The 21,709-nt window shown below is 39.2% G+C and overlaps 2 protein-coding genes and 1 long non-coding RNA gene across 6 annotated transcripts; 2 read left to right on the top strand and 1 right to left on the bottom strand.

The window, feature by feature from the left end:
• Positions 1 to 373: 373 nt before the first annotated feature.
• neurod4 (neuronal differentiation 4) lies at positions 374 to 6,326 on the bottom strand. The gene is made up of 2 exons (XM_044121501.1): positions 5,951 to 6,326; positions 374 to 2,128 (listed from the first exon to the last, which is right to left on the bottom strand). The coding sequence occupies exons 1-2, from the start codon at positions 6,173 to 6,175 to the stop codon at positions 1,049 to 1,051; spliced, it is 1,305 nt and encodes a 434-aa protein (XP_043977436.1). The 5' UTR covers positions 6,176 to 6,326; the 3' UTR covers positions 374 to 1,048.
• Positions 6,021 to 6,756, top strand: LOC122833707. The gene is made up of 2 exons (XR_006371033.1): positions 6,021 to 6,113; positions 6,302 to 6,756. It is a non-coding gene; the product is annotated as an uncharacterized LOC122833707 (long non-coding RNA).
• A 5,148-nt stretch (positions 6,757 to 11,904) lies between these two features.
• LOC122838026 (myosin light polypeptide 6) lies at positions 11,905 to 20,240 on the top strand. 4 transcript variants are annotated; one of them, XM_044128335.1, is made up of 6 exons: positions 11,905 to 12,102; positions 15,127 to 15,154; positions 17,025 to 17,168; positions 17,618 to 17,791; positions 17,906 to 17,983; positions 18,714 to 18,754. In XM_044128335.1, the coding sequence occupies exons 1-6, from the start codon at positions 11,920 to 11,922 to the stop codon at positions 18,740 to 18,742; spliced, it is 636 nt and encodes a 211-aa protein (XP_043984270.1). In that variant the 5' UTR covers positions 11,905 to 11,919; the 3' UTR covers positions 18,743 to 18,754. The 4 variants fall into 4 exon arrangements, with proteins under 4 accessions (XP_043984270.1, XP_043984261.1, XP_043984279.1 ...); XM_044128326.1 differs by lacking the exon at positions 18,714 to 18,754 and adding an exon at positions 19,756 to 20,240 and having other exon boundaries at positions 11,914 to 12,102; XM_044128344.1 differs by lacking the exons at positions 11,905 to 12,102; positions 15,127 to 15,154; positions 18,714 to 18,754 and adding exons at positions 14,385 to 14,511; positions 14,871 to 14,898; positions 19,756 to 20,240.
• Positions 20,241 to 21,709: the final 1,469 nt, after the last annotated feature.

Below are 21,709 nucleotides of genomic sequence, written 5' to 3'. Positions count from 1 at the left end.
TGGGGATTGACCGATTTGGTATGGAGTTCATGTTGTCATATTTGATTTGGCTTCAGTTTTACATTGGATGCCCTTTTCTGACTTAACCTGTCTCCGTTTATCAGAAGACTTGGGACCGGCACTATGAATCACTGGCTTATGACCTTTTATTGGTGCAATAAAAACCACAAGGGGTCACAAATGTATTTTTTACACACCTACTAATAGCAAGGTATGAAAGAAAACTAATTTCTTACTTCTTTGACAAATTCAATGTGAAAAGAATAAATCTGTCTGTTACGAGAAACTCACAGTAACATGAAGTGATGCCTTTGCCAAAAATATAAAGAAAAATATGGTATTCTAAAATATAAAAAATGCTTGTCACACAGTGTTACTATGGAAATAGCATATAATATAAGAATATTTATTTCAGTAAGTGCGAAACAGCAAATATTAACAGTACATGTGACAAAAATGGCAACACAAATATGAACAAGTCACCTGAAAAACCTCAAAATAAATAGCTAAGTACAGCTACCAATGGATGGCAACAAACCAAGGAGACGGAAATACATAAACTGTGCAGAGAAGAATGTAAAAAAAGAAGACAAGACATTATCAGAATAAATATTAAATACATATATAAATAGTTGCTTTCTTAAAATCAAGACCTTTGTGCACATATTTGAGCAGGATGACTTTTGGATCAATTTATTCTCAGAGCTCTTGAGTTCAAACATCAGATAGTTGTATTTTACTTCTGCATGAGCAAAGATATGTTGGTTATGGTTAGTTTGACTCTTTCATAACTGCAGGGCAAATGTTCGGAAATAATTAAGAGTTCAAACACCAATGCAAGATCAAACAGGAAAGCAATAAATAAAAGGATAAACATGGTCGCATGTTTGCATCAGGTAGACTCAGTTGAGGTGAAAAGTCTCTCTGAACCCAGTGGGTTCAGCATAAACCTTTTTTGTTTTTGCACAGCCAGTCCAAAAACTTGTTCAGTGGCAGATTCACTTCTGAGGACAGTTTCTGACCAGTCACTTACTGGTTTCATTCAGTCTTAGATGGTGCCCATCTGAGCAGTGACCAGGTGAGAAGGAGTGAAAGACTCAAAGGCCACATCCAGGGGTAACTCGTAACGAGAAGCTTGAAAGATCGGGTGAGACTGAGCCCTGCCTGGTAGGCCGCCAGCTGTGGAAGTGGGGAAGTGGTGGGCTGAGAGGTAGTGGGCATGTTGACCAGGGTGGGGTGTGTAGTTCCTCTCTGATTCATGTGGAGAAGGCTCCTGCTTCAGGGCAAAGTTACTGCTGATGCTGAGGGGGGGAGTGAGGGGTCCGTCGTATGGAGGCGTGCTGCTGCTGCACTCGTTAGGGGAGGGGTTGTCAAACGCAGGTGCTTTGAATCCTTTCATGTGAAGGAGGTGAGATGCTTCTAGAGATCCATAGGGTGGGCTGGGAAGTCCTGAGGATGGATAGCTGAGTGGATGCCCACCCACAGAGTCGCCAACTCCCTGACCTCCACACTTGTCCTCAAGCTTGTTGAGAATCAGAGGGGTGGGTCCAAGCTGCAGGCAGCCAGCCACGAGGTTACTGGTGGGCTGAGACAGCCCTTTACACAGCATCTCCACAAACCCATGACTCTCTGTGGACTGACCATTCTCCAGCACCTCAGAAAGAGCCCAGATGTAATTGCGTGCCAGCCGCAGGGTCTCGATCTTTGACAGTTTCTGAGTTTTGGAGTAGCATGGCATCACTCTGCGCAGGTTATCCAAAGCATTGTTCAGCCCGTGCATCCGAGATCGCTCCCTGGCATTGGCTTTGACCCTTCTGGCACGGAACCTCTCCTGTCTAGCTTTGGTCATCTTCTTCTTCTTGGGGCCTCTCCTTTTGGGGCCGTTATCTCCATTTGGTTCAACCTCCTCCTCGTCATCATCTTCCTCTTCTTCCTCCTCCATGTCTTCACTGCCAAATTCTCCACAGGGTCGAACGCGACCTCCCAGAGTCAGACTGTGGTGGTGGCTCCTCATCTCTGGGCTTTCATCTCCATCCTGGGAGCTGCCGTCATCCTCAAGCCAGCTGAGGGAGCTCACCAGCTCACTCACATCCCCACCTTTGCCAAAGTGTTTGGTCATCATGTTGATCTGAAGAAGAACAGGCAAAAAATTGTTACTTGCTCATCTATAGATGTGCAAGCTGTACTCTAACAATATGTTGCACACATGGACAGGAAACTCTAAAGGGGTATGGAAACGCTTCAGATTTTTATAAAATTAATCTGAATAGAATAAGGCTTTTTTGTTGCTCTGTACTATGCATTATCATAAAGTAACTTCTGAAATTATTTTATATCTAAGTTTTTGTGTCACTTTAAGTTTACCAATGGCTCCTAACCTGGGAACCCCATTTCAAAATGTTCTGGTGGCACCCTGCAGACTGAAGTTCTGTTTTCAGCAGCAGTGTGTGGAAAGCTCACTCTGCTCATTAATCAACTGCTGTTTCTCTAATTTTGTGTATTTCAAACAAATACATGTTCAAATAATAGAAAATGTTAATATTTTTAGGATTAGATTACTTATTTATTAGTTTTTTGTTCATTCTCGCTGTCCCGCTCTCTTCAAAGAATGACAGTAAACCTTTGTAATAAAGGCAATATTATTTTCCAGATTTACACAAAAATCCCGTTGTGTCAATCTGGGACACAACGGGATTTACTCAGCACATAGAGCTGAAAGATTAAATAGGGAACACACAAAACAACAAAATATTCGGATATCAGCAAAATAACAGTATTGAGAACCTTCCCCTCCTTGACAGTGTTATATTTCGGGGAGAATAAATGTACACACAAAACTGTCCTTTCTCATAAATTAATGGCATGATTATTGCTGATTTGTTGTTAATTTTGGGGAGGATTTAGGACACTAAATGTTGCTTTTGTTTTTGCTGAACACTTATTAACACTTACACTAATTATTGCATACTGATGCGCAAAAGTGGGGCAGATTACTCCACAATTTGTAAATCTAGATTACCTCAAGCACGCAACTATGTCGGGATGAGATGTTGGAATAGGTTATATAATGTAAATGATATAACTGTATTTCTTTAACCATGCATTTCTGCACAAAATTTAAATCTGTTGTCTCGTAAAAAATGTGTGGTGAATATTAAAGATAAATCAAAGTTTATTTAATTTTTCAGTTTCTTGTTAGGCTTTCACGTGACAATTTAAATATTTGATTTGTTAAAATGTTTTCTTTAATTAACTGAAACGGTAAAATCAGCAGATTAGATGTCATAAAAGACAAGTCAACCCTCCTTTTTCTTTATAATCTTAACCTGAACAAAAATGCAACTCACCTGTCTGGAGACAGCCCTGCGCAAAAGAGTAGAGGGACTTTCAGAAATTCAGGCAATAAGTCCAGAGTAGCTGCTGATTATTTTTTTTCTTCTCCACTGTCATCCGCCACTGTCCCAACGTCAGACAGCCATAAACGCACTCAGAACTTTCATCTCCAAATGACATGATTAGGCTGATGTGCTTTGGCTTTAGCCCGGTAAGCCCCACCCTCTTCCGCCCCACCCACCAACAAACTTATCTAAAAGCGCGTGGCGCTCTCGTGACTGGGAGGGTCGCCCCCCTTGGAGAACGAGTTGGGGCGCGTTCCCGGGGGCACTTGTGGCCCCTCATTTACAAGTGAAGGGGTCCAGAAACATTGAGAGTCCTGAGAAAGGAGTAGTCTTTGTATTTAAGTTCGGATCGAAAGTAAATGTGTTCAGATTAGTCTTTTTTTCAAACACAACCATAATCTAGTGAGTGTATTAATTTCCTCTTTATTTTTTCCCATTAATTTTTGATTGTATCTAAACAAGTTCTTTTTTTTTCTTTGATACTTTCTTTAATTTCTGCGTCACCCCACCCAACTGTACATCTGTCATTAGTCGGTTGGATTAGGAATTTCCCACTTAGTTAAACTCAAAGTTAAGGGACGCTACTCCTTGCGCGCATATTTAAATAAATATGACAGCTTGGTGCTGTTAGAATTGCTCCATTTTGGCGTCATATTCTGCCCTCGAAGACAATCTGATTATTTAATCGATTAATTTAGTGATGGAGTTGTAGGTACTTTATTTAGACGGCAGATCACTGAGAATTTCTGAATACGTATAGTTCTTAAAGTGACAGAAGTAAATCTCTGGGATTCTGCGATTATGCTTTGTTGGACCAAATCTTAAATTGGTTGTAATTACTACAGTCCTAATATCAAGACTTCTTCACAAAGAAGTCTGAGAATTTAAATTTAATGGTGTTGGAATCATATTTAAAATCTGACCAGTTCAAATGCTGCACATTTTGACCAACTGTGTTCATTTTGACTACCAACTAGTCATTTTGATGATAGCCAGCTGCCATCAAAATGGTAACTGGCTATCTATTTTGTTCCGTAAATGCTCTAGGGATTCAAAACATTTTTCTCATCAAATTTGTTGTGTATTCTTTTTATTGCAAATAGTATCTATTGTCATTAGGCCAATGATAAGCGTGAATAAGATTGTCAAAAACCATCCACCAAACTAACTCAAAAAGGGACAAAAAACTAAAATTGCTTCACAGAAATTTTTGATATTACTCTACAATTAAATTAAATTTTATGCAAAATCTGTTAATTTTTGTGACTGTTTCTGAAATTTTTATGAAAACACATAAATGCAATGAATGCTTACCTTATATGCAGTGATTAAAGAACATGGGCATATGGTTTACCTCATAGGTACAAAATGGTTTACAAATTGGAGAAGGGGCAAACTGACCCAGATCCCTGCCAAAATCCACATATGGCACCTATATGAGAAGGAAATAGGCTGAAAATGGGCTCCAGATGGGATTGTCTCCTGGTTACATAATACCACCATGTTAATTGCCGATAAGTCTCACGTAGGGTTACTCTGACCCATACACGAGCCAGTTATGTTGTGCAATTTCTTATGTTTCTTAGACACCCATGTCCTAGCCAAAACCTGCATAGAGTGCCAAATTGATTTTGCTGATATGGGGTGCAATTAATGAATCCAAGGGGGTTTCTATAGAAAAAGCAAATTGTGAACCAAACCTCTCTCAGGAATCTAAAGAAAACCCATATGCGGGCCTTATGCACATGCTGGCTGTTATGTTGTCATGAATCCACAACACTAATTTCTTTTAATCCAAGCATATGTGTCATTTAACTACTTACAATGTTTTCAATTAGCCTACTGTGTTTTAAATTGTTTTATTCATTTACTCAGTTATATTTTTCTGTTTTAATGTTTTTATATAATCCGAAGTGCTTTTTTTCCGGCCCGGAGACAGACGTTCCAAAGTAGCAAAAACAAACAAAACTTTTCCACGGTTTGAACTACAAGTGCTTGAGATAATACAAGCCCGCCAGTCTCGTGCGTGGCGGGCAGCGGCGCAGTAGGAGTCCTTTGTCATTGGCCGCTGACAGCCTGGGTCTCGCGAGCCGCACGTGCCCCCACATTGATCCCATTGTGCGCGCTACTGCGCACAGCTGCGCTCGTGACTGAACTTCAGGAGCGGAGGATACACGTCTTGTTTTTAAGCGTCCCACACGTTTCCATGGATGGGAATAAAGACGTGGACCTTTGCTTGATCGACAGCATTGACTTAACCTACAGCAGAGTCTCATCCAACGATTTATTGGGCTCCTTCTAACAGATGGCCGAATGGAGGAAGCGCGGGTGGGCGGGCGTATCTCTTGCTTGATGCGCAAGCGTCACTCTGTTCAGACTAACGATGCCTGGTGCTGAGACAGCATCTATCCACCCAACGGTCCCAATAGCTCCTGGTCAGTGCACTTACTGGTCATGAAGGCATGTGGATGGAGAGAGAGGAGCCTGTTTGTGTGTGTGTATATGTGACTAATAAGATGTGCCCAGAGCTCCTCAGGTACACGCACTCTTACCTCCAAACACGTAGACAACAATCCCCTTCCGTCCCATGAGGGTGAGAATGGCCTCCACACACCTGCAGCCTGAATGGGGAATTGGAGCCTGCCAGTCTCCCCACAATCCCCATTGGTCTCCCAAATGACTATGAGGAAGTGAAATCGGCCTACTCTCTTTAAGGTTATAACACAGATAGTTAAAACTATTGAACTGTGAACGTGTAATCTGGACACACTTTTCATGAGTTTCTTTAATTCTATTGAATGTGTTTCTCATGCATAGCAACCTATTACAATTCTTGCTAAAATAAAAAAAAAAAACATACATCAAAATCCATTTAATTTTATTGTTTGACATTTTCTTTTAAGGTGTCCAATAACAAGACCGTTGTTGTTGCTCCTTTTTGGGATAACCCTTTTCCTCGACAAAGAAAAAACTGCCACAAGTGAGTTGTGTCGCACTCGTGTCCCCAGGGACTGCGAGTGGATTGGGAGGGATTCGTGCACTATATACTGACAGATGGGTCCTTGTTTCTGTCTTTTTTTCTTCATCTCCATCTCCCTCTGCCTCCCTTGCCAAAGCGCAGACACACTCGCACACATCAAGACAACACCAATACAATAGGAATTAAAGCCCTGGTCTACACACATGCTCTTTGGCCTGCTCCTGAAAGCTGAGCCCCTCGCAGCGATCATAAAAGGAGCCTGGATTTGTGTGAGGAGTTGGCGTGCTAAGACATGGGAGGGGTGATGTGGCACATGGGTGGTAAAGCTGCAGAGATAAATTTGTATCATTGTCCAATAAATAATTTTCCACTTGTGAACCAAATGCTTTTTTGTGACATCATGTGCACACTCTGTTTTGAAGTTATGTTCTAACTTTGCCCAAATGGTCTTATGTTAGGAAGATTAAAGAAAGACTGGCAGGCCTAAGAACAATGAGTGTTAGCACACAGCAGACTTTGATTCATTAACTTTTATGTTGAAATAAAACATGTCATGTCATGCTGTGCAATATGACAGTAACTCTGTCAGGTTCCACAACCACTACATAGCTTGCTGCTGAACCATAACAGATCAAGAATTCATGCTCTTGACTGCAGACTTCCTTCTGAACAAGAGAGTTTTACTAACAATGCATGAGAAAGTGTGCAATTATCACCCTGCACCTGAAATACATCTTAGTAATCAAGATCCTGGGTAACTAGTGGGGACATTGGGATCATGGAAAATAAATTTACTGTGGGGGAAAAGTTTGGTATCATCATATCTTTTCATAATATTGCAATGGCAGGTTTTCCTAATACCACACAGCCTTAGTCTAGAGCAAGTGTTCTGAAAAAGTGGATTACCGGTAAGTACCACTGATAGTTTCTGTGCTTCCCTTAGAGCAGGGGTCTCAAACTCCAGGCCTTGAGGGCCACAGTCCTGCAGTTTTTAGATGTGCCACAGGTACAAAACACTGTAATAAATGGTTTAATTACCTCCACCTTGTGTAGACCAGTTCTCCAGAGCCTTAATTATTCTATTCAGGTGTGGTGCAGCAGAGGCACATCTAAAAGTTGCAGGACTGTGGCCCTCGAGGCCTGGAGTTTGAGACCCCTGCCTTAGAGGATATTATGGTTGTAAATGTTGACAAGGTAGACAGTAGAGCAAGACTGTTCAGACTTTTAAACAGGAAAAAGTGCTGGTGGAAAGTTATGCTGTGTTCCATCAACTTGTGGATTTAGAACTTGGATTTATTCAATTTAGCCAGGTTTTAGATCTAGGTTTCTTGTAAAAACCTGAACCTGGAAAAATCTCTAACTTTTCTAGGCTGAATTTCAACTGCTACAGACTTTTTTTGAACATTTTCCAACTTCAGAGATAGACCTTTTCACTTTTGTGTAGAAATTAAGTTCACAATCAGTCAGCTTCATTGAAGATGTGACATTGGAGATTAATATTTCTTTTGTTGACGAAGTCCCTCAACAAAAATGAAAATTTCTCCTTGATCTGTTTTAAAATGACTATTTAGATTGTGGTTCTCAAAAATAAATAAATAAATAAATAACTTGGGGTGGCATTTAAAGTTGAGAACCACTAATCTAGAGCATATTTAAAGGTGCTTTACAGAAACATAGATGTTTTAGTATAAATCAAAATTCTCAACACATTTTTGTGAACAGAAATGGAACTGGTCTTCCCAGTGTATTCAAGTCATTTTAATAAAAATTTAGTTTATATTAGATTTACATATATTTCTCCAACAGACAAGTGGTCTGTTATCTGCATCTGACATCAGATCAGAGAGACTATTAAGGCCCGGTCTGATTCAAGACCATCGTCTTCTATATACATTCTATCATGTCCATTAAACTGTTATGTCAACAGCATAATTCTAATGGACCCCACAGTGAATTTTGATAAGATCTCGCAGCATTTCATCTCGGCAATACGAGCAGATTGCTTGTCGCTTAATCTTCTCTGTTCTAGCTAAGGGTTTGGAAAACATTCCAGTCAAGCAGAAATGTGAACGTAGAATGGGAATCAGGCCCGGGGGCAATTCTCACTAAGTGGGGAGAGAGCCATTAAACAAAGGTGCCTGTGGTTTCATATTCAGGATACTTTACAACCTCCGTCCCAGGACATCAACACTGTTTTTTGGTGTGCTGCTGGAGGGGGCAGAAGAAGGGGAAGAGGGGGGAGGATCCATCTGCCATGCTACTGGTCCTCGGGGAGACGGGGATATCCCTGGGGTGTTTTGGAAAGAGGAGGCCTGAAAGGATTACACCCAACCACTAATCAACGACGCTAATCTGAGGGCCCCCACACATAACACCCCCCCCCCTCCTTTTCAGACTAAACCACAATTTGGGTTGGGAGGATAATATTTTACAGCTCTGCAACTTCTTGCTGATTATGTACAATCCGAAGAGGACAAATAGACGAGGTTATCCTCACTGGGAAGAATCAGCAGTAAAGTTGTGATTGGCAATGAGCCACAGTGTATCTGTGATCAGGTGCGAGCATCCCACAAGTGGCCTCATCTGAATCCCAGTGTGACCATTATGCAAATAGACCAAAGAGACAAGCCTAAAAAATAAATTTAGTTAACGGATGAAACCTTATTCTGATTAAAAATGACAGAAAAGTGTTTATTCTAGAGCATTAAAAAAATTATTGTAAATATATATATATATATATATATATATATATATATATATATATATATATATATATATATATGAACAGATCAGCCTAATTATAAAACATTAATAAAACAATGACATTCATAAAAGAAACTGTATTTCCAGTGTATGAGTTTCTCTGTAATCCTGCTGCAAGTTTATCCCTGCAGAGCTGTTACCTCTGAGCCTCATCCAAATGTCTCTTCACAGGAGGAATCAACTCAGGGTGCAGCTGTCTTGGCCAGTCACAGCACCCAGAGAAAGAAATGGTGGGAGTAGCGTTGCCATCAGTTTGTCTTTGATGTCTTGAGGAAAGGTGGGGTCTACTTCTGGCACTGATTAATTTAAAGCAATACAGAACTATAAGAAAAGCTGCATAATGATGGTGTCAGTCCTCCAGGGCATAGTGAACTGGAGGATCACTGGCCTCCATCTCCTCTGCCTCCTGCAGAAAACCCATGGCTAGCCTTCTTTAAGCTCTCTTTCCCTGTAACCTCTTTGTGTCTTGGGCCCAGCACTGTCAATATTAAGGCTGGCTAATGTGATCTAGAGGCAGCTGCAGCACCCTGATTATTACCATGACACAGTCGACTGAGGGTGTAATATCATTAAAAATAAATCAGGTGGTGTGGAGATTTGCTGATGCAGGGAGGGACTTTGAATGACATTAAGAGGGAACAGTGCAATAATTTCATTAGTCAGTTGGGGCACCTTGGAGAATCTGTTAAAGCATTTCCTTTAAGTTATAGTAATTTAATATGCTTTCACAAGCCTTATCTGAAGGAAGAAAATAGAGAAAATTGTACATCCTTCCCTTTTTTATATATAATTAAATATCTTATTGTTTGGACAAACATTAAATCTTTGGTTTCCAAAAGCACCAGGATAACAACAAAATATTATTGTTGTTTTAGTGCTGATGAAGAAGGACATTCTTATTCATGATTAAATGTGATTTTTTTTCTAAGATAAGCAGAGCTGTTAAATTCTTACTGAATAGAGGTACTGCTATATGACTAGAAATTTGGGTTTTAATAATAAAAGTAATAATGATAACGACAAGGATTTACTTTAAAATGGAGCTGGAAAGAATATGTGTAGTCTATAGTATGGTTTTCAGAAGTTAATTTATTCAGTGTTGAATAAACAAGTCATTGCTTTTCCTCATATGAATCTTTGGCTATTTTATAATGTTATCAAAAATCAAATTATTAAATGCGTACTTGGTAAAGCTCTTGAGCTTCTTGATCTGACTGAAAAGGATACCTGTATAAAGCAGTTACCTCAAACCCCAAGAAAATTTGTAATGTTTACAATTAAAGGTCTGATTGTTTGGAAAATACGTTTTACACATCAATTTACAAACATCTGGAATAAAGCGAGATGATATTTTAATTTTTCCAGCTATTATATATAAGCGTAATGACGATAATCTTCTCTGAAGCAGATATAGGAGAGGTTACTATTGGCCTGTTCGGGTGGATTAGTGTTGGAAATGATGAAGAAAACACGAGTCCACGCTAATCTTCTTAAACCGTTTGACAATGAGCTGTCTGCTCGGCAGACTCATCAGCAATCAGCTGGTGAGACAATATACGCTAGCATACATCAACATCAACAAATCAGAAATCTGACAAATATAAATGTATACATATATATTTATACAGTGTAATATAACCATTTTATTACACACTGTTTTCCGTTTGTTTGGAGCACTATTTAAGCCACAGAAGCCCCGTTGGGCTCACAGCGAGGGTCTTCAATCGCCATTGTTTTGATGCACGAGACGCCTAAACGGTGATTTCAAGGCCCATTGAGCGCGCGATGAATTGTGGCCAAAGTTTGAGGAAGATGGAGCATTAGCGATTATTGGATAATCCCAAGGAGTGACGCCAAAAGTTGCAAATCTGTTTTCTAATTTGCACATTAGATAGATAGATAGATAGATAGATAGATAGATAGATAGATAGATAGATAGATAGATAGATAGATAGATAGATAGATAGATAGATAGATAGATAGATAGATAGATAGATAGATAGATAGATAGATAGATAGATAGATAGATAGATAGATAGATAGATAGATAGATAGATAGATAGATTACTGGTAATATGTTACTGTTTCCTATGTGTAGAAGCAAAATCGCGCTGAGAGCTCCATCAGGTTGCGTTTTAGCGACATCTAGCGATAACTCCATTTTCTCATCGTGTTACTTTGCTCTGATTTTTCTTGTGCAACTGCTTCAAATGTTCTTGTAGAATCGATTAAATAAATAAATTCTAATTTCTATTTCTGATAAGGCATATTTAATAGGGATTAATTCAAAAACTATGTACATTTGTGCGTGATTGTGTATTGTTAACTTCTCAAGTTTTGACTTTGTGCATATCACACTTGCATTAGCAGTACTGTCATAAAAACAAAATCCCATTCACCCTTCTTAACACACCCTCTGCTCCCCTGTGAATAAAATCCCAGTTTACATCTCTTACATCTCTGACCCAAATAAAAGCATGTTCTTAGAGTCAGCACAGCCAAGCTTATTTCTAAATTTATGTCACCTTTTACATATTCCGCACTTGTTTTCATCCCACTCCTCTTACATTTCACCTCTCATTTCATACATCCACCTCTTCATCATTTACCTACTTTCGTCCCTGAGCATCGTCATCATCACACCACTGCTCGCCTCCTCCTCTGCTCCATGGGATTCACCCAGCTGGCACACTTTACTTCACAGCTCTGTGTTCCTTTTAGCAGCAGCCACACCATCAGCTTTTACTGCAAACTCTCACTAAGTTCAGGCTGTCTTAGATGTCGGGAATGGCTCCTAAACGAGAACCCTCCATTAAGAAGACTCCTTCACCAGTGGCTGAACGACTTGGTCCGCCTTTCCCCTGTTTGCCAGCAACACCTGCAGCTCCGAAACCGATTTCAGAGCAGAAGCCAAGGATGCTGCGTCCTTCTGATTCACCATTCGACCCCAGCACTATGGAGGTGAGTGATTTCTGAATGCCTAGGTGACAAAGCCTGTGTGGGGCATTTATTAAGTGTGAGAATTTGTTCCTATCTTCTCAGACCTAATTTTGATCATGGCTTATATACTCTGTCAGATAATATTTTTTGAGGTAGTAAAGAAGAATAACCTACAACAACACCAAAGAATTTAAATTAACATGTATGCAATCATTTGCTAGATCGCTCTCTATTATAGCGGATATGCCCTATTCTGACCATATTTAATTTTGATTTATAGATAATGTAAGTTGAGAAATAAAATGGGGCACTGAGTGCTGGCTGTCAGTCAGCCTCCTTGGGGAAGGATAGCAACAGAGTGAGCTATTTTCTTTTTAAAGAGATTCAGTGGCCTACTTTCTAAAGCCACTAAGCAATAGACTAGCAGTAAATTTAAAAAATAATACACTTTTAAGTAATTTAACAATTAAAATAGTAAAGGACACCCAGAGTTAGTTCTGTAAAAATGGAACTGATATTATTCCTTATACAAAATGTGTTTGCGGTAAAGATTTATCCTGGAGTGGCCAACCCAGAATCCAGGCTTGAATCCGTATAAACGTCTCTGGAGCGATCTGAAAATGACTGCACAGATATCTCCATCCAAACTGATGGAGCTTGAGAAGCACTGCAAAGAAAAATGGGACAAACTGTCAAAAGATAAGATACTAAACTTGCATCATAATTTTTAAGGCGGATAAACAATGTATTAAGCAAAGGCAATAGTTACATGAATGTGTTTTCACAAACTAATAATGCCTCACATTGAGTTTTGGTAATGTGCCTGAGTTTGCCAACAGTATTGCTTTGCTGCCCCCCTCAGGAACTTTGTGTGTTAAGTTGCATTGCATGGCTTTGTGAAGTGAATGCCTCATTTAGCACATGACAGTACATAAGCCATGGATGTCTACAGTGGGATCACAGATGACTGGAAAGTGGACTGTATTGGCAGGCTCTTAAGACATGCATCCTCAGTCTATGATCTCACTGACCTCAGGTATATTATTAATGCATATCCACATATACTCAATGCTAATAGTCAAATCAAAGTCACTCTGGTTCTTAGTTGTGGTCAAACTCACCACTAGAGAAAAAACAAGAAAATTACAAAACTTCAATAATAAGAAGAATAACAATAATAAACCTAAACTGCCCTGAAAAGATGTGTGTTTTTCCAAGTCAACATTCCTTAATTGCTGTGTTTTTGGGTGGTTTGTGTGTTTAGAATTCAAAGATAACCCTTGATTGTGTGTAGCGTATAGGCCATACTCAAAGACTGCTCCTGAAATTGGAGGTGGAGTTTCTCGCATATAGCCAGCACGGTGCAGCATAGAGACATGTTTATCATACACCAAGTGGAAAATAACAGGATGTTGTTGCGCTGAGTTAGCGCTAAATCTCTAATTTGAACCATGCAGCTTGCTTTCCTGATCTAAATTTCATAGAAAATGTTTTATAAATGTACAGCCAACAAGGTTTTCAATTCTAGACCATTGTTGCATTCCACCACATTGTATAATATTCTTACCAGTCCACTGAAAACTCTGACATCATATCTAAACAAATTTTCCTTCATCCCTTTCTTAAGATTTCTAGTTCTGTTTTGAAGTTTGTTTGGCAAATATTCTTAAAATTCTGATTATCTGATTAACACTGTATGTTTTTATTCAGTTTAGTTTTCAAACACTTATCCACTTGGTTTATCGTCTTGTATTTTGAAGCTCAACTTACAGCTCAGTTACGATTGAACTGCAACTCTTGTTAAAAATGTTCAGCACTGTATTAAGATTTTCTCTAGCACTGAATAAAAAATACAAAAAAATTGGGACAAACAACATCATGACAGCACAAGGCTAATAAGCAATTGCCATGATTTCCAATATTGTTTTTCAAAAAGCAAGTAATAAGAGGCTACAGAAAATAAATAATTACTTTTTAAAAAGTCAGTGACACATTGAAAAATTGTTGTTTTAGAAAAAAAAATGAGTTTTTGAAATGGTTTTTACATCTGTTTTTTAATTTATTATCGAGGAGTGATATAAATTCCCAGACTAAGTTTTCAGTAGTAGGGATCGAAATGAGAAGCGGTCCAGCGAATGTTTCATTATCTAAAAATACATTTAGCATAACATATCTCAGCAGAAAATGTAAATCTATACTTTATGGGAGCTCAAAATGGAAATATATTTGAGATTCAGCATCGGTCCTTTGTGGTTTGTGTACAGCTTTTTGTTTCTATATAAGGAGTGCTGCAGTTGTGCGGTGACGTCACCTCGTCCCTGCTCTGCGTCGTGACGCATTGGAGGCTTTTCTCTCTCTGTGCTTGTAATCGAGCCGTCACATTCTTTGGGTTTCCGTCGCCTGGGACACACCTCAGCCAGCAAAGAAATGGTGGGTTTCTGTCCATTTCACTGGACTTATTGGCTGTAATAGAATCGTGCATCTAAATGTAAGCGTTTAATAAAGGAGAGTTTAGTTTCGCAGCGCGGTTAACATGAGTTTAAAGATGTGAACTGGTTAGCCTGTCCTTAGCGGAAGTACAACTTTTTGTTGAGCTAGCTTTAGCTTCAAATGATCAGTTATACGATTACCTCGTTTTATTGCTTAACTGCCTGCGTGCGTGATACATTTTCTGAATGCTATGTAGTTGGAGGGTTTACCTTTTGATGCTATCGCAATACCTGTTAAATATGTTCAGTAGCCAGAACGCCTTAAAACCATTTCCTCTCGCCTAATTTTTTCCTGAACAGTCTGACTTCTCGGAAGATCAAATCCTCGGTAAGTGTTGCTTTTATTTATGCATGTGAAAGTGTGCCTATGGGAAGATCTCCATTTTTCTCCTGCTTGTTGGGCGCTCCTTCATTCCTGACCCTTATCTCTTTATCACTATTGTCGGTCTGCTCTATACCCGCTTGGTGCAGTAATCCTGGGTTTAGGGTTTTCTTTCTTTGTTTGCGAACTATTTCATCACTTTTTTCCCCACTTGCAACTGCTTGTCCTTTCCAGATTGAATTTAACCTGGACCAGATTCATGGTAAGTGAGGGAAGAACCTCCGCCTTGCTCAAAACGCAGAGGCTGTTCAGAGTGTTTAGGGTGTGATCTGCATGTCAGTTTTTGGAGCCGAACTTGTTTTGCATTGTTGTCCAGCTTCATAATAATGAACATAATTAGAATCCTTACCAGGCTTGACGTGTGTTGTACTGTTTTTGTATTCAGATGTTTTGTTTGCAAAGCCAGACATCTTAAGCTCGCAACTCCTCCCATTTGGTTTTGTTTCTTCAGATTGCCATTAACCTCGTTTTGTCTGAAATGATCCGAGTTGCTCATCTCCAGTGTGTGTCCATGTTTGGTGTGGGAGAAAAGCAGTGGACGGGTCTTGTCCCAACACTAGTTTGTTTAATCTTCCCTTCACATAATAGGCCATAGCTACTCTCACTCTCCACCTACTTTTCTCCACTCCTCTCACACCAAATATGGTGCTGGGAATTGCGCTAACAGGCCAGAGGGGAAGAGAGACATTCCTCAGAACTGGGAAAAAAAACTCCATAACAGTCTCAGGGCTTTTTTGGTGAATGCTTTGCTTCAGAACAGTAGGAACACCCTTCTGCACGGATATTGAGTAATCTGACTCTGTGTCTCCCTGATGTCTGGGTCTGAGCAGCCTATATTATCATTTTATCTTTACTAAGACTGCAGGTGATAGCGTAGGACAGTGCTCTCATTTACAGTTGATAAAGACAACTATTAAACCGAAATGAAATTGTTTCAGTTTATTAATATGTAACTTTCAGAAAACATGGGTTTTTTTTGGAGAGGAGATTTCATTAAGTATTTTGAGGTGTTGTGACTCTGACAAAACCATTTTTTTATTATTAGTATTATTATTATTAAAGAGGTAAGGAAATGTGGTTGGAGCAGTGGTTCTCTGTTTTTATGTAAAATCTGCATAGAATGTCAACTACAAATGGCACCAATGGCAAAGACCTCCAACTATGTTATACATTTTTAACTGGGCTGAATATCTTCATCTCATTCAGCTGATATCATTCTAAAAAGAAACAATGTTTTATTTTGCCTTTGTAAATGCTAGATGATTATTTTTCAATAAGTTTCTAGCTTTCAAAAATAATAAAGTAGTATTTAACACTGATTTATAAAATCTATGTTCCTTTGCAGCCCAAATGCAGATCATTCTCTTTCTATAAACATTTTAAACCCCCATTTCTTTTTCCTCCCACTTCATAACCGTGTACTGCTTTGTGTTGACGTGTGTAGCTCTAACATAGCAAAACTGTAAAAATTTAAGGAAGTTTGAATACTTCTGTAAGGCAAAGCCTTTGTTGGTCAACTGTTTGGAAAAACCTCAGCCTTCAGGTGACTATTGACATACATGTTTGGTAAATTTGTTCTATTGACACATGCATTTTGACAAGATGGAGAAACTCACAGAGCATGTGCTGTATTAATGTAAAAAACAATTACATATTAGGTAGCTTCCTATTAATGAAGTTGAAATATTGAGTGCTTGTGACCAGATTAGTAACGTAAATATTTTGGTGAATTGAGGAACCAACAAAGCAGTTTGCCTCGTCACCAAGCTGAGCTCAGAGAACAGGATGTTGCTTTCATCCGTTGTAGTAATACATTTAACCATAGATACACATTTTAATCACACTTTTTTTTTTTAGTAGTCTCCAAGTAAAATCCCCTTTAGATGGAAGTGTTCTTATTTGTGATAATCTGACATTTTTCAAGTCTGTTTGGACGCCTTCTTGTTCTCAGCCCGTGTTGTAATATTTGTTGTCCACATCCTGTCTGTGCGTCACTTCTCTCTGTATGCACCAGCTAATTTTTTAATATTCAGCTCTTTGGCTAACTGGCTTCGTGTCTGTGTGTGCCGCAGAGTTTAAGGAGGCGTTCCTGCTGTTCGACAGGACAGGAGATGGGAAGATCAGCTACAGTCAGTGTGGCGACGTGATGCGGGCCTTGGGACAGAACCCTGTCAACGCTGAGGTGCTTAAAGTGCTGGGCAACCCCAAATCTGAGGGTGAGAGAAAAGTCACAAACTTGGAGGCTTAAAGGGATATAAACCGCTTTTTTGTGTGTTGTATCAGCTTTGTCAGTGATGTAAGGAGAAGAGCTTGTAAAAGCTCACATTAGTATTAAAATGTTGTTGTGCAGAATGTTCAGTTTTGAAATGACTGATATATCTGACCTCACTGAGAGAAAACGGCAACATAATACCAAAGGTAGATCGCAGCATCTGTGGCTGTATAATATCTTTAACTGTATAAGCAGCTGTTGTTATGTTAATATTAACTTCTCAGCTGATCCATTTAACAAGTAAAACATCACCCACATGTTCAGATCGCTCCAAATATTTTGCAGATTCAACCTCAAGTCTTGGCTGAGAAAAAAAATATTTTTCTGTAATGTAAGACTTTTAATCCCTTCAGCCTGATTTGCCTCATTTCTAGGCTTTTTCTCATTTTGCAGAGATGAACACCAAGATGCTCGACTTTGAGCAGTTCCTGCCCATGTTCCAGGCCATCGCCAAAAACAAAGATCAGGGCTCCATGGAGGATTTTGTGGAAGGACTCCGTGTTTTTGACAAGGAAGGCAACGGCACGGTAATGGGAGCAGAACTACGTCACGTGCTCACCACGTTAGGTATGTCACATTTTTATCTCTAATAACACATCAGTTTACAAACCCAAGGACGATGAAAGTAAAACATAAATTATTATTTGTCGCATTAAAATGTGCGTCGTTTTGATTCATCAGGTGAGAAAATGTCAGAAGAGGAAGTGGAGACACTGCTGGCTGGTCATGAAGATGCAAATGGATGCATCAATTATGAAGGTGATAAGAAAACAGACTCATGTTAAAAGTTACTTCTGCTTCCAATAAGTCTGAAGTAAAGCCGCTTCATTTAATCCAGCTTTTTATAATACGGAAATGTTCTTAATGCGCAGCGCTGGATCAGTTTTTAATGCTAGGTTAATTTAGTACAAACATGTTTAGCACTAACGTCTGCATTTCCTCTGATCCACAGAGAAACCCTGAGTTTTAACATGATTGAAGTGATAAAAGCCAAATGTTGTTTGATCAGCACATCAAACTAGAAATCAGATTCTTTTGTTCATTAAAGGCATCAAAACCAAAAAGCTCTTTTGCATCAGCAAATTGCATGTCTCTTGGATGACATTCATTTGGTGAATGTTATTTGAAATTAGTCAAGATTGTTTGTTTATTTGATAGGCCTGCCGAGGAAAAACTGTAGTTGGAGATAGATTGAGCCTGACTTCTATTCAACCACTATATAAATGACCACAGAGTTGGGAGCACTGTCTGAATATTTTATAGTGTGAAGTTTGAATTTGCCTCAAGTCTTTCTAAACAAAAAAAAAATTGAAAGTGGATCACAAGAAATGCAAATGTTTTTGTTGTAAACGACAAGTGATATTCAACATGCCATCTCTGGATGGTTCATGTCATTTGGTTGTGTCTTTATCTGTTTTAATCAAGCTCTTTAAGAAGCTATGATCAGACGTCAATTGCTGACAATCTGTTAAATGTTCTTCCTCCACAGCATTTGTTCGTCACATCATGTCAGGCTGAGGGCCGGTACGGGCATTGTCCAAACCCGGGGGACGGCACCTCCAGGCTTTCCTGCTACTTAGTTCCTAGACACTAGTGTGTTTTTCTCATTAAAATAGTTCACACTGGCTAACAAACAGTTGCCCATTGAAAGGTAAACATCACTAGTAGGCTGCGCGGGAAAGCCTGGTGGTCTCTCTCCCCCTGCAGACGTGAGGCTTTAAAGCATACAGCCTCCTGCTGCTCTGTTTTGCTCCTGCAGCCTTCTGCCTTGGCCCCTGGCTGCAGCATGCTCCTCTGCATGTGTCTATGGCTCCTCCACAGGTTGTATGGAGATATGGTGGACAGAATGGGAAGAGACTGGTCTCATTCAGGGAAAGCCTGGTGGTCACTTTTGAGTGTGGTGTTATTAGACAGCGCTGCTAATTTCATTTGCATGTTAATGGGGCTTTTTGAAGGTGGTGTTTTTTTTTCCCTTTTATTGGTTTTAAAGGAGTTAGATCTATCTAGCTGCTGTCCTCTTACATTTGCATTACATTATGTATATTATAACCACCAGATTCAGGAGAGTGGACCAGTCCCTTTTTTTTGTTTTACTAACCAGAGAGTTTAATGGAGTTGCTCCTATGCTGACTGTTCTCTCTTATTTCCTGATGGAAACTGAATTTGTAGCTGGCTGCTCTGACTGGACTGTAGCTCCCCTGATCTTCTCCCCTTTTTCTCTGCTTCTCAGCTAGAGGAAGGCAAACAGCGAGGACGGCTTCTCTAACCAACTTTCTGTGGATCTTAGAGGACCAATAGCTTTGGCTGAATAGGCGATAGAAATAATTACCTCACCTTTTTCCCCTTCTGTCATCTTCAATTGACCCCCTTTTCCTGGCTCTAGATGAGGTGAATATGAGAGATCTGCCTCCAAATGCAGCATCTTCAAGAGGAGCAGCTCTTGGTCCTGCATGCTGTAATTGGAGCAGATCTCCAAGTTTTTAGTGAGAAAACTAACTCTTTTTTTTTTTCTCTTTCTCTCTCTGTTTCAGAACTCGTCCGGATGGTAATGAATGGATAAAGAGCATCACATTTTTATTTTTTTTTTTCATTTCTGCAGAATCACATTCCTATATATTTCCATTTAGCTTTGCCAGCTCACCCCGACCTTTTACATGAGTTTATTTTACAGTTTTAATTTAAGAAGTGCCTTTACATTCCCTAGAAAAGACCATAAAGCACCATTTTTAGATCTATTCACATGTATAAACCTTGTATTCATTGAGGATTATTTGTGCTGGCATAGTTTGTAACATTTTGAAATGCACCATAAGCTTGTAACGATGTAACTAAAATTGGGCAAGACAATAATATATATCGTATATACATATTTCTATGACTTGCTTTGGCTGAAATGTCCCAGATTGATCCATAAAAATATCAAAAGCTGTAGTTGGAAACATTTCAAAGCATTCCCCATGTTATAAATTTGGTCCAAAATCTGTTGCTGCATTTAAATAAATGTGTTTTCCTGAAATGCTTTTGTGTCTTAAGTGGATTTTATTTATTTTTGTATGTTCAGGCTGGCTGAATATAGTTAAATACACTGTGGCCAAATGGTTGATACTTCAATTTAACAGATGTGTAATATACGGTATGTAGGAAAAAGCTATGAATATTTATCATATTGTATGAATCCTCACTTACTGTGTGTGAGAGCTCATGTAATTCTGCAGGTTAAGGAGGATCCGAGTCAGTCCTAGTAAGGTGAATTTAGTTAAGTGGCCGGTGAGCGTATGTGAAGCAGCTGTTTGTAAAATATCTTGGACAAAAATGTCTGTTTTTTTGCAGTTTTCTCATGTCACACAAGAGGGCAGTGTTGTTACTTTCATTTAGTCTGTGTTAAAGCAAGAACCATAATATGCTACAATGTTTTTATACAGTTATGATCAGGTCTGTATTGAGCTAAATCTAAGACTATGTAGCCATTGTTGGCTCCCCATTTCTAGTCTATTGTTTGCAATAAATGCTGCAACATAAGCAAAGCTATGTTACAGGATTTAATTTTATTTTTTCATAATTTTATTTTCTTGGATACAAAGGCGTTAACATAAGCAGTACAAGGCTGTTCTGTGGTTTCATGACCTTTTCCTGCATTTTCTTCTCAAGCAGTCACAACTATTTCCCCTCATTAGGCACCACCGCCGTCGAACAGTGGAGATTGTGTGTGAGGTTGTGTGGTGCTTAAGGTTCGGGAGGGTGCCATAGTCCACCACTGAATGGGTTCTCTACTAATTACTGTGTGTGTCTGTGTGGTCGATAGAAGTCAAGGCTATTGATTATTTTAATCCTCCTATTTGTGAGTCTGTGATCCTCGTGGCTCTGCATTCGACAGGGGAATCACTAATGGGCCTCGGCGCAGCCCGTCTCAGACCTCTCCCCGTCCAATTAACTTTCAACTGGAATCTGCCAGGAGAGAAAGCCGTGGGCTGGGCCCAGGCTTGGTGTGCCTTCATCCTTCTTCGTTTTTTTTTTTTTTTTTTTTTTTGTGTGTATGTGTGTGTTTTTCCTGCTCAGAAGCAACAGATTTTCCAAATCCTTCACTTCAGGAATGACACCAACTCTACTCTAATTAGATTATTATTATTAATATTTTATAAAATTCCTTTATGACGGAGAGAATATTTGAGCATTCTGCCTGATTTTAAGAGGATGATGTGGGTTCATTTCTCTATAAACACACAGATGAATCTGTGAGTCCTTGTGGGATTTGACTCAGTTATTTGGTGACAGATGTGATATAAATTTTATCACATTGTGTAAACCGTTTTAAAAATGCAAAGGAATTTATTTCAGCAATACAAGGAATCAGTGCAAGACTTTACAAACATAAATGTTACTGAATAATGTATTACTCAGAATTATCTGATGTTTCTTTTCCCTGTTAGTTAAAATTGTGAACTAATATGACTTTAAGGAAAGTCATATTTTCGTTTAACTTTTTTT

This window comes from Gambusia affinis, linkage group LG01 (genome assembly GCF_019740435.1).
Source record: "Gambusia affinis linkage group LG01, SWU_Gaff_1.0, whole genome shotgun sequence".
Classification (NCBI taxonomy): Eukaryota; Metazoa; Chordata; class Actinopteri; order Cyprinodontiformes; family Poeciliidae; genus Gambusia; species Gambusia affinis.
The sequence above is the reverse complement of the archived record's forward strand: the minus strand, read 5'-3'. Positions and strand labels throughout refer to the sequence as shown.

Bases quoted from the DNA above. Each gene is read 5' to 3' on its own strand.
- neurod4 (XM_044121501.1), bottom strand. From the start codon at position 6,175: ATGAAAAGTGTGTCCAGATTACACGTTCACAGTTCAATAGTTTTAACT. The intron at 2,129-5,950 runs GTAAGAGTGCGT...GTTCTTCTTCAG, and splicing joins TGTTGTCTACGTGTTTGGAG to ATCAACATGATGACCAAACA.
- LOC122838026 (XM_044128326.1), top strand. From the start codon at position 11,920: ATGTCGGGAATGGCTCCTAAACGAGAACCCTCCATTAAGAAGACTCCT. The intron at 17,792-17,905 runs GTATGTCACATT...TTGATTCATCAG, and splicing joins TCACGTGCTCACCACGTTAG to GTGAGAAAATGTCAGAAGAG. The intron at 17,984-19,755 runs GTGATAAGAAAA...TCTCTGTTTCAG, and splicing joins TGGATGCATCAATTATGAAG to AACTCGTCCGGATGGTAATG.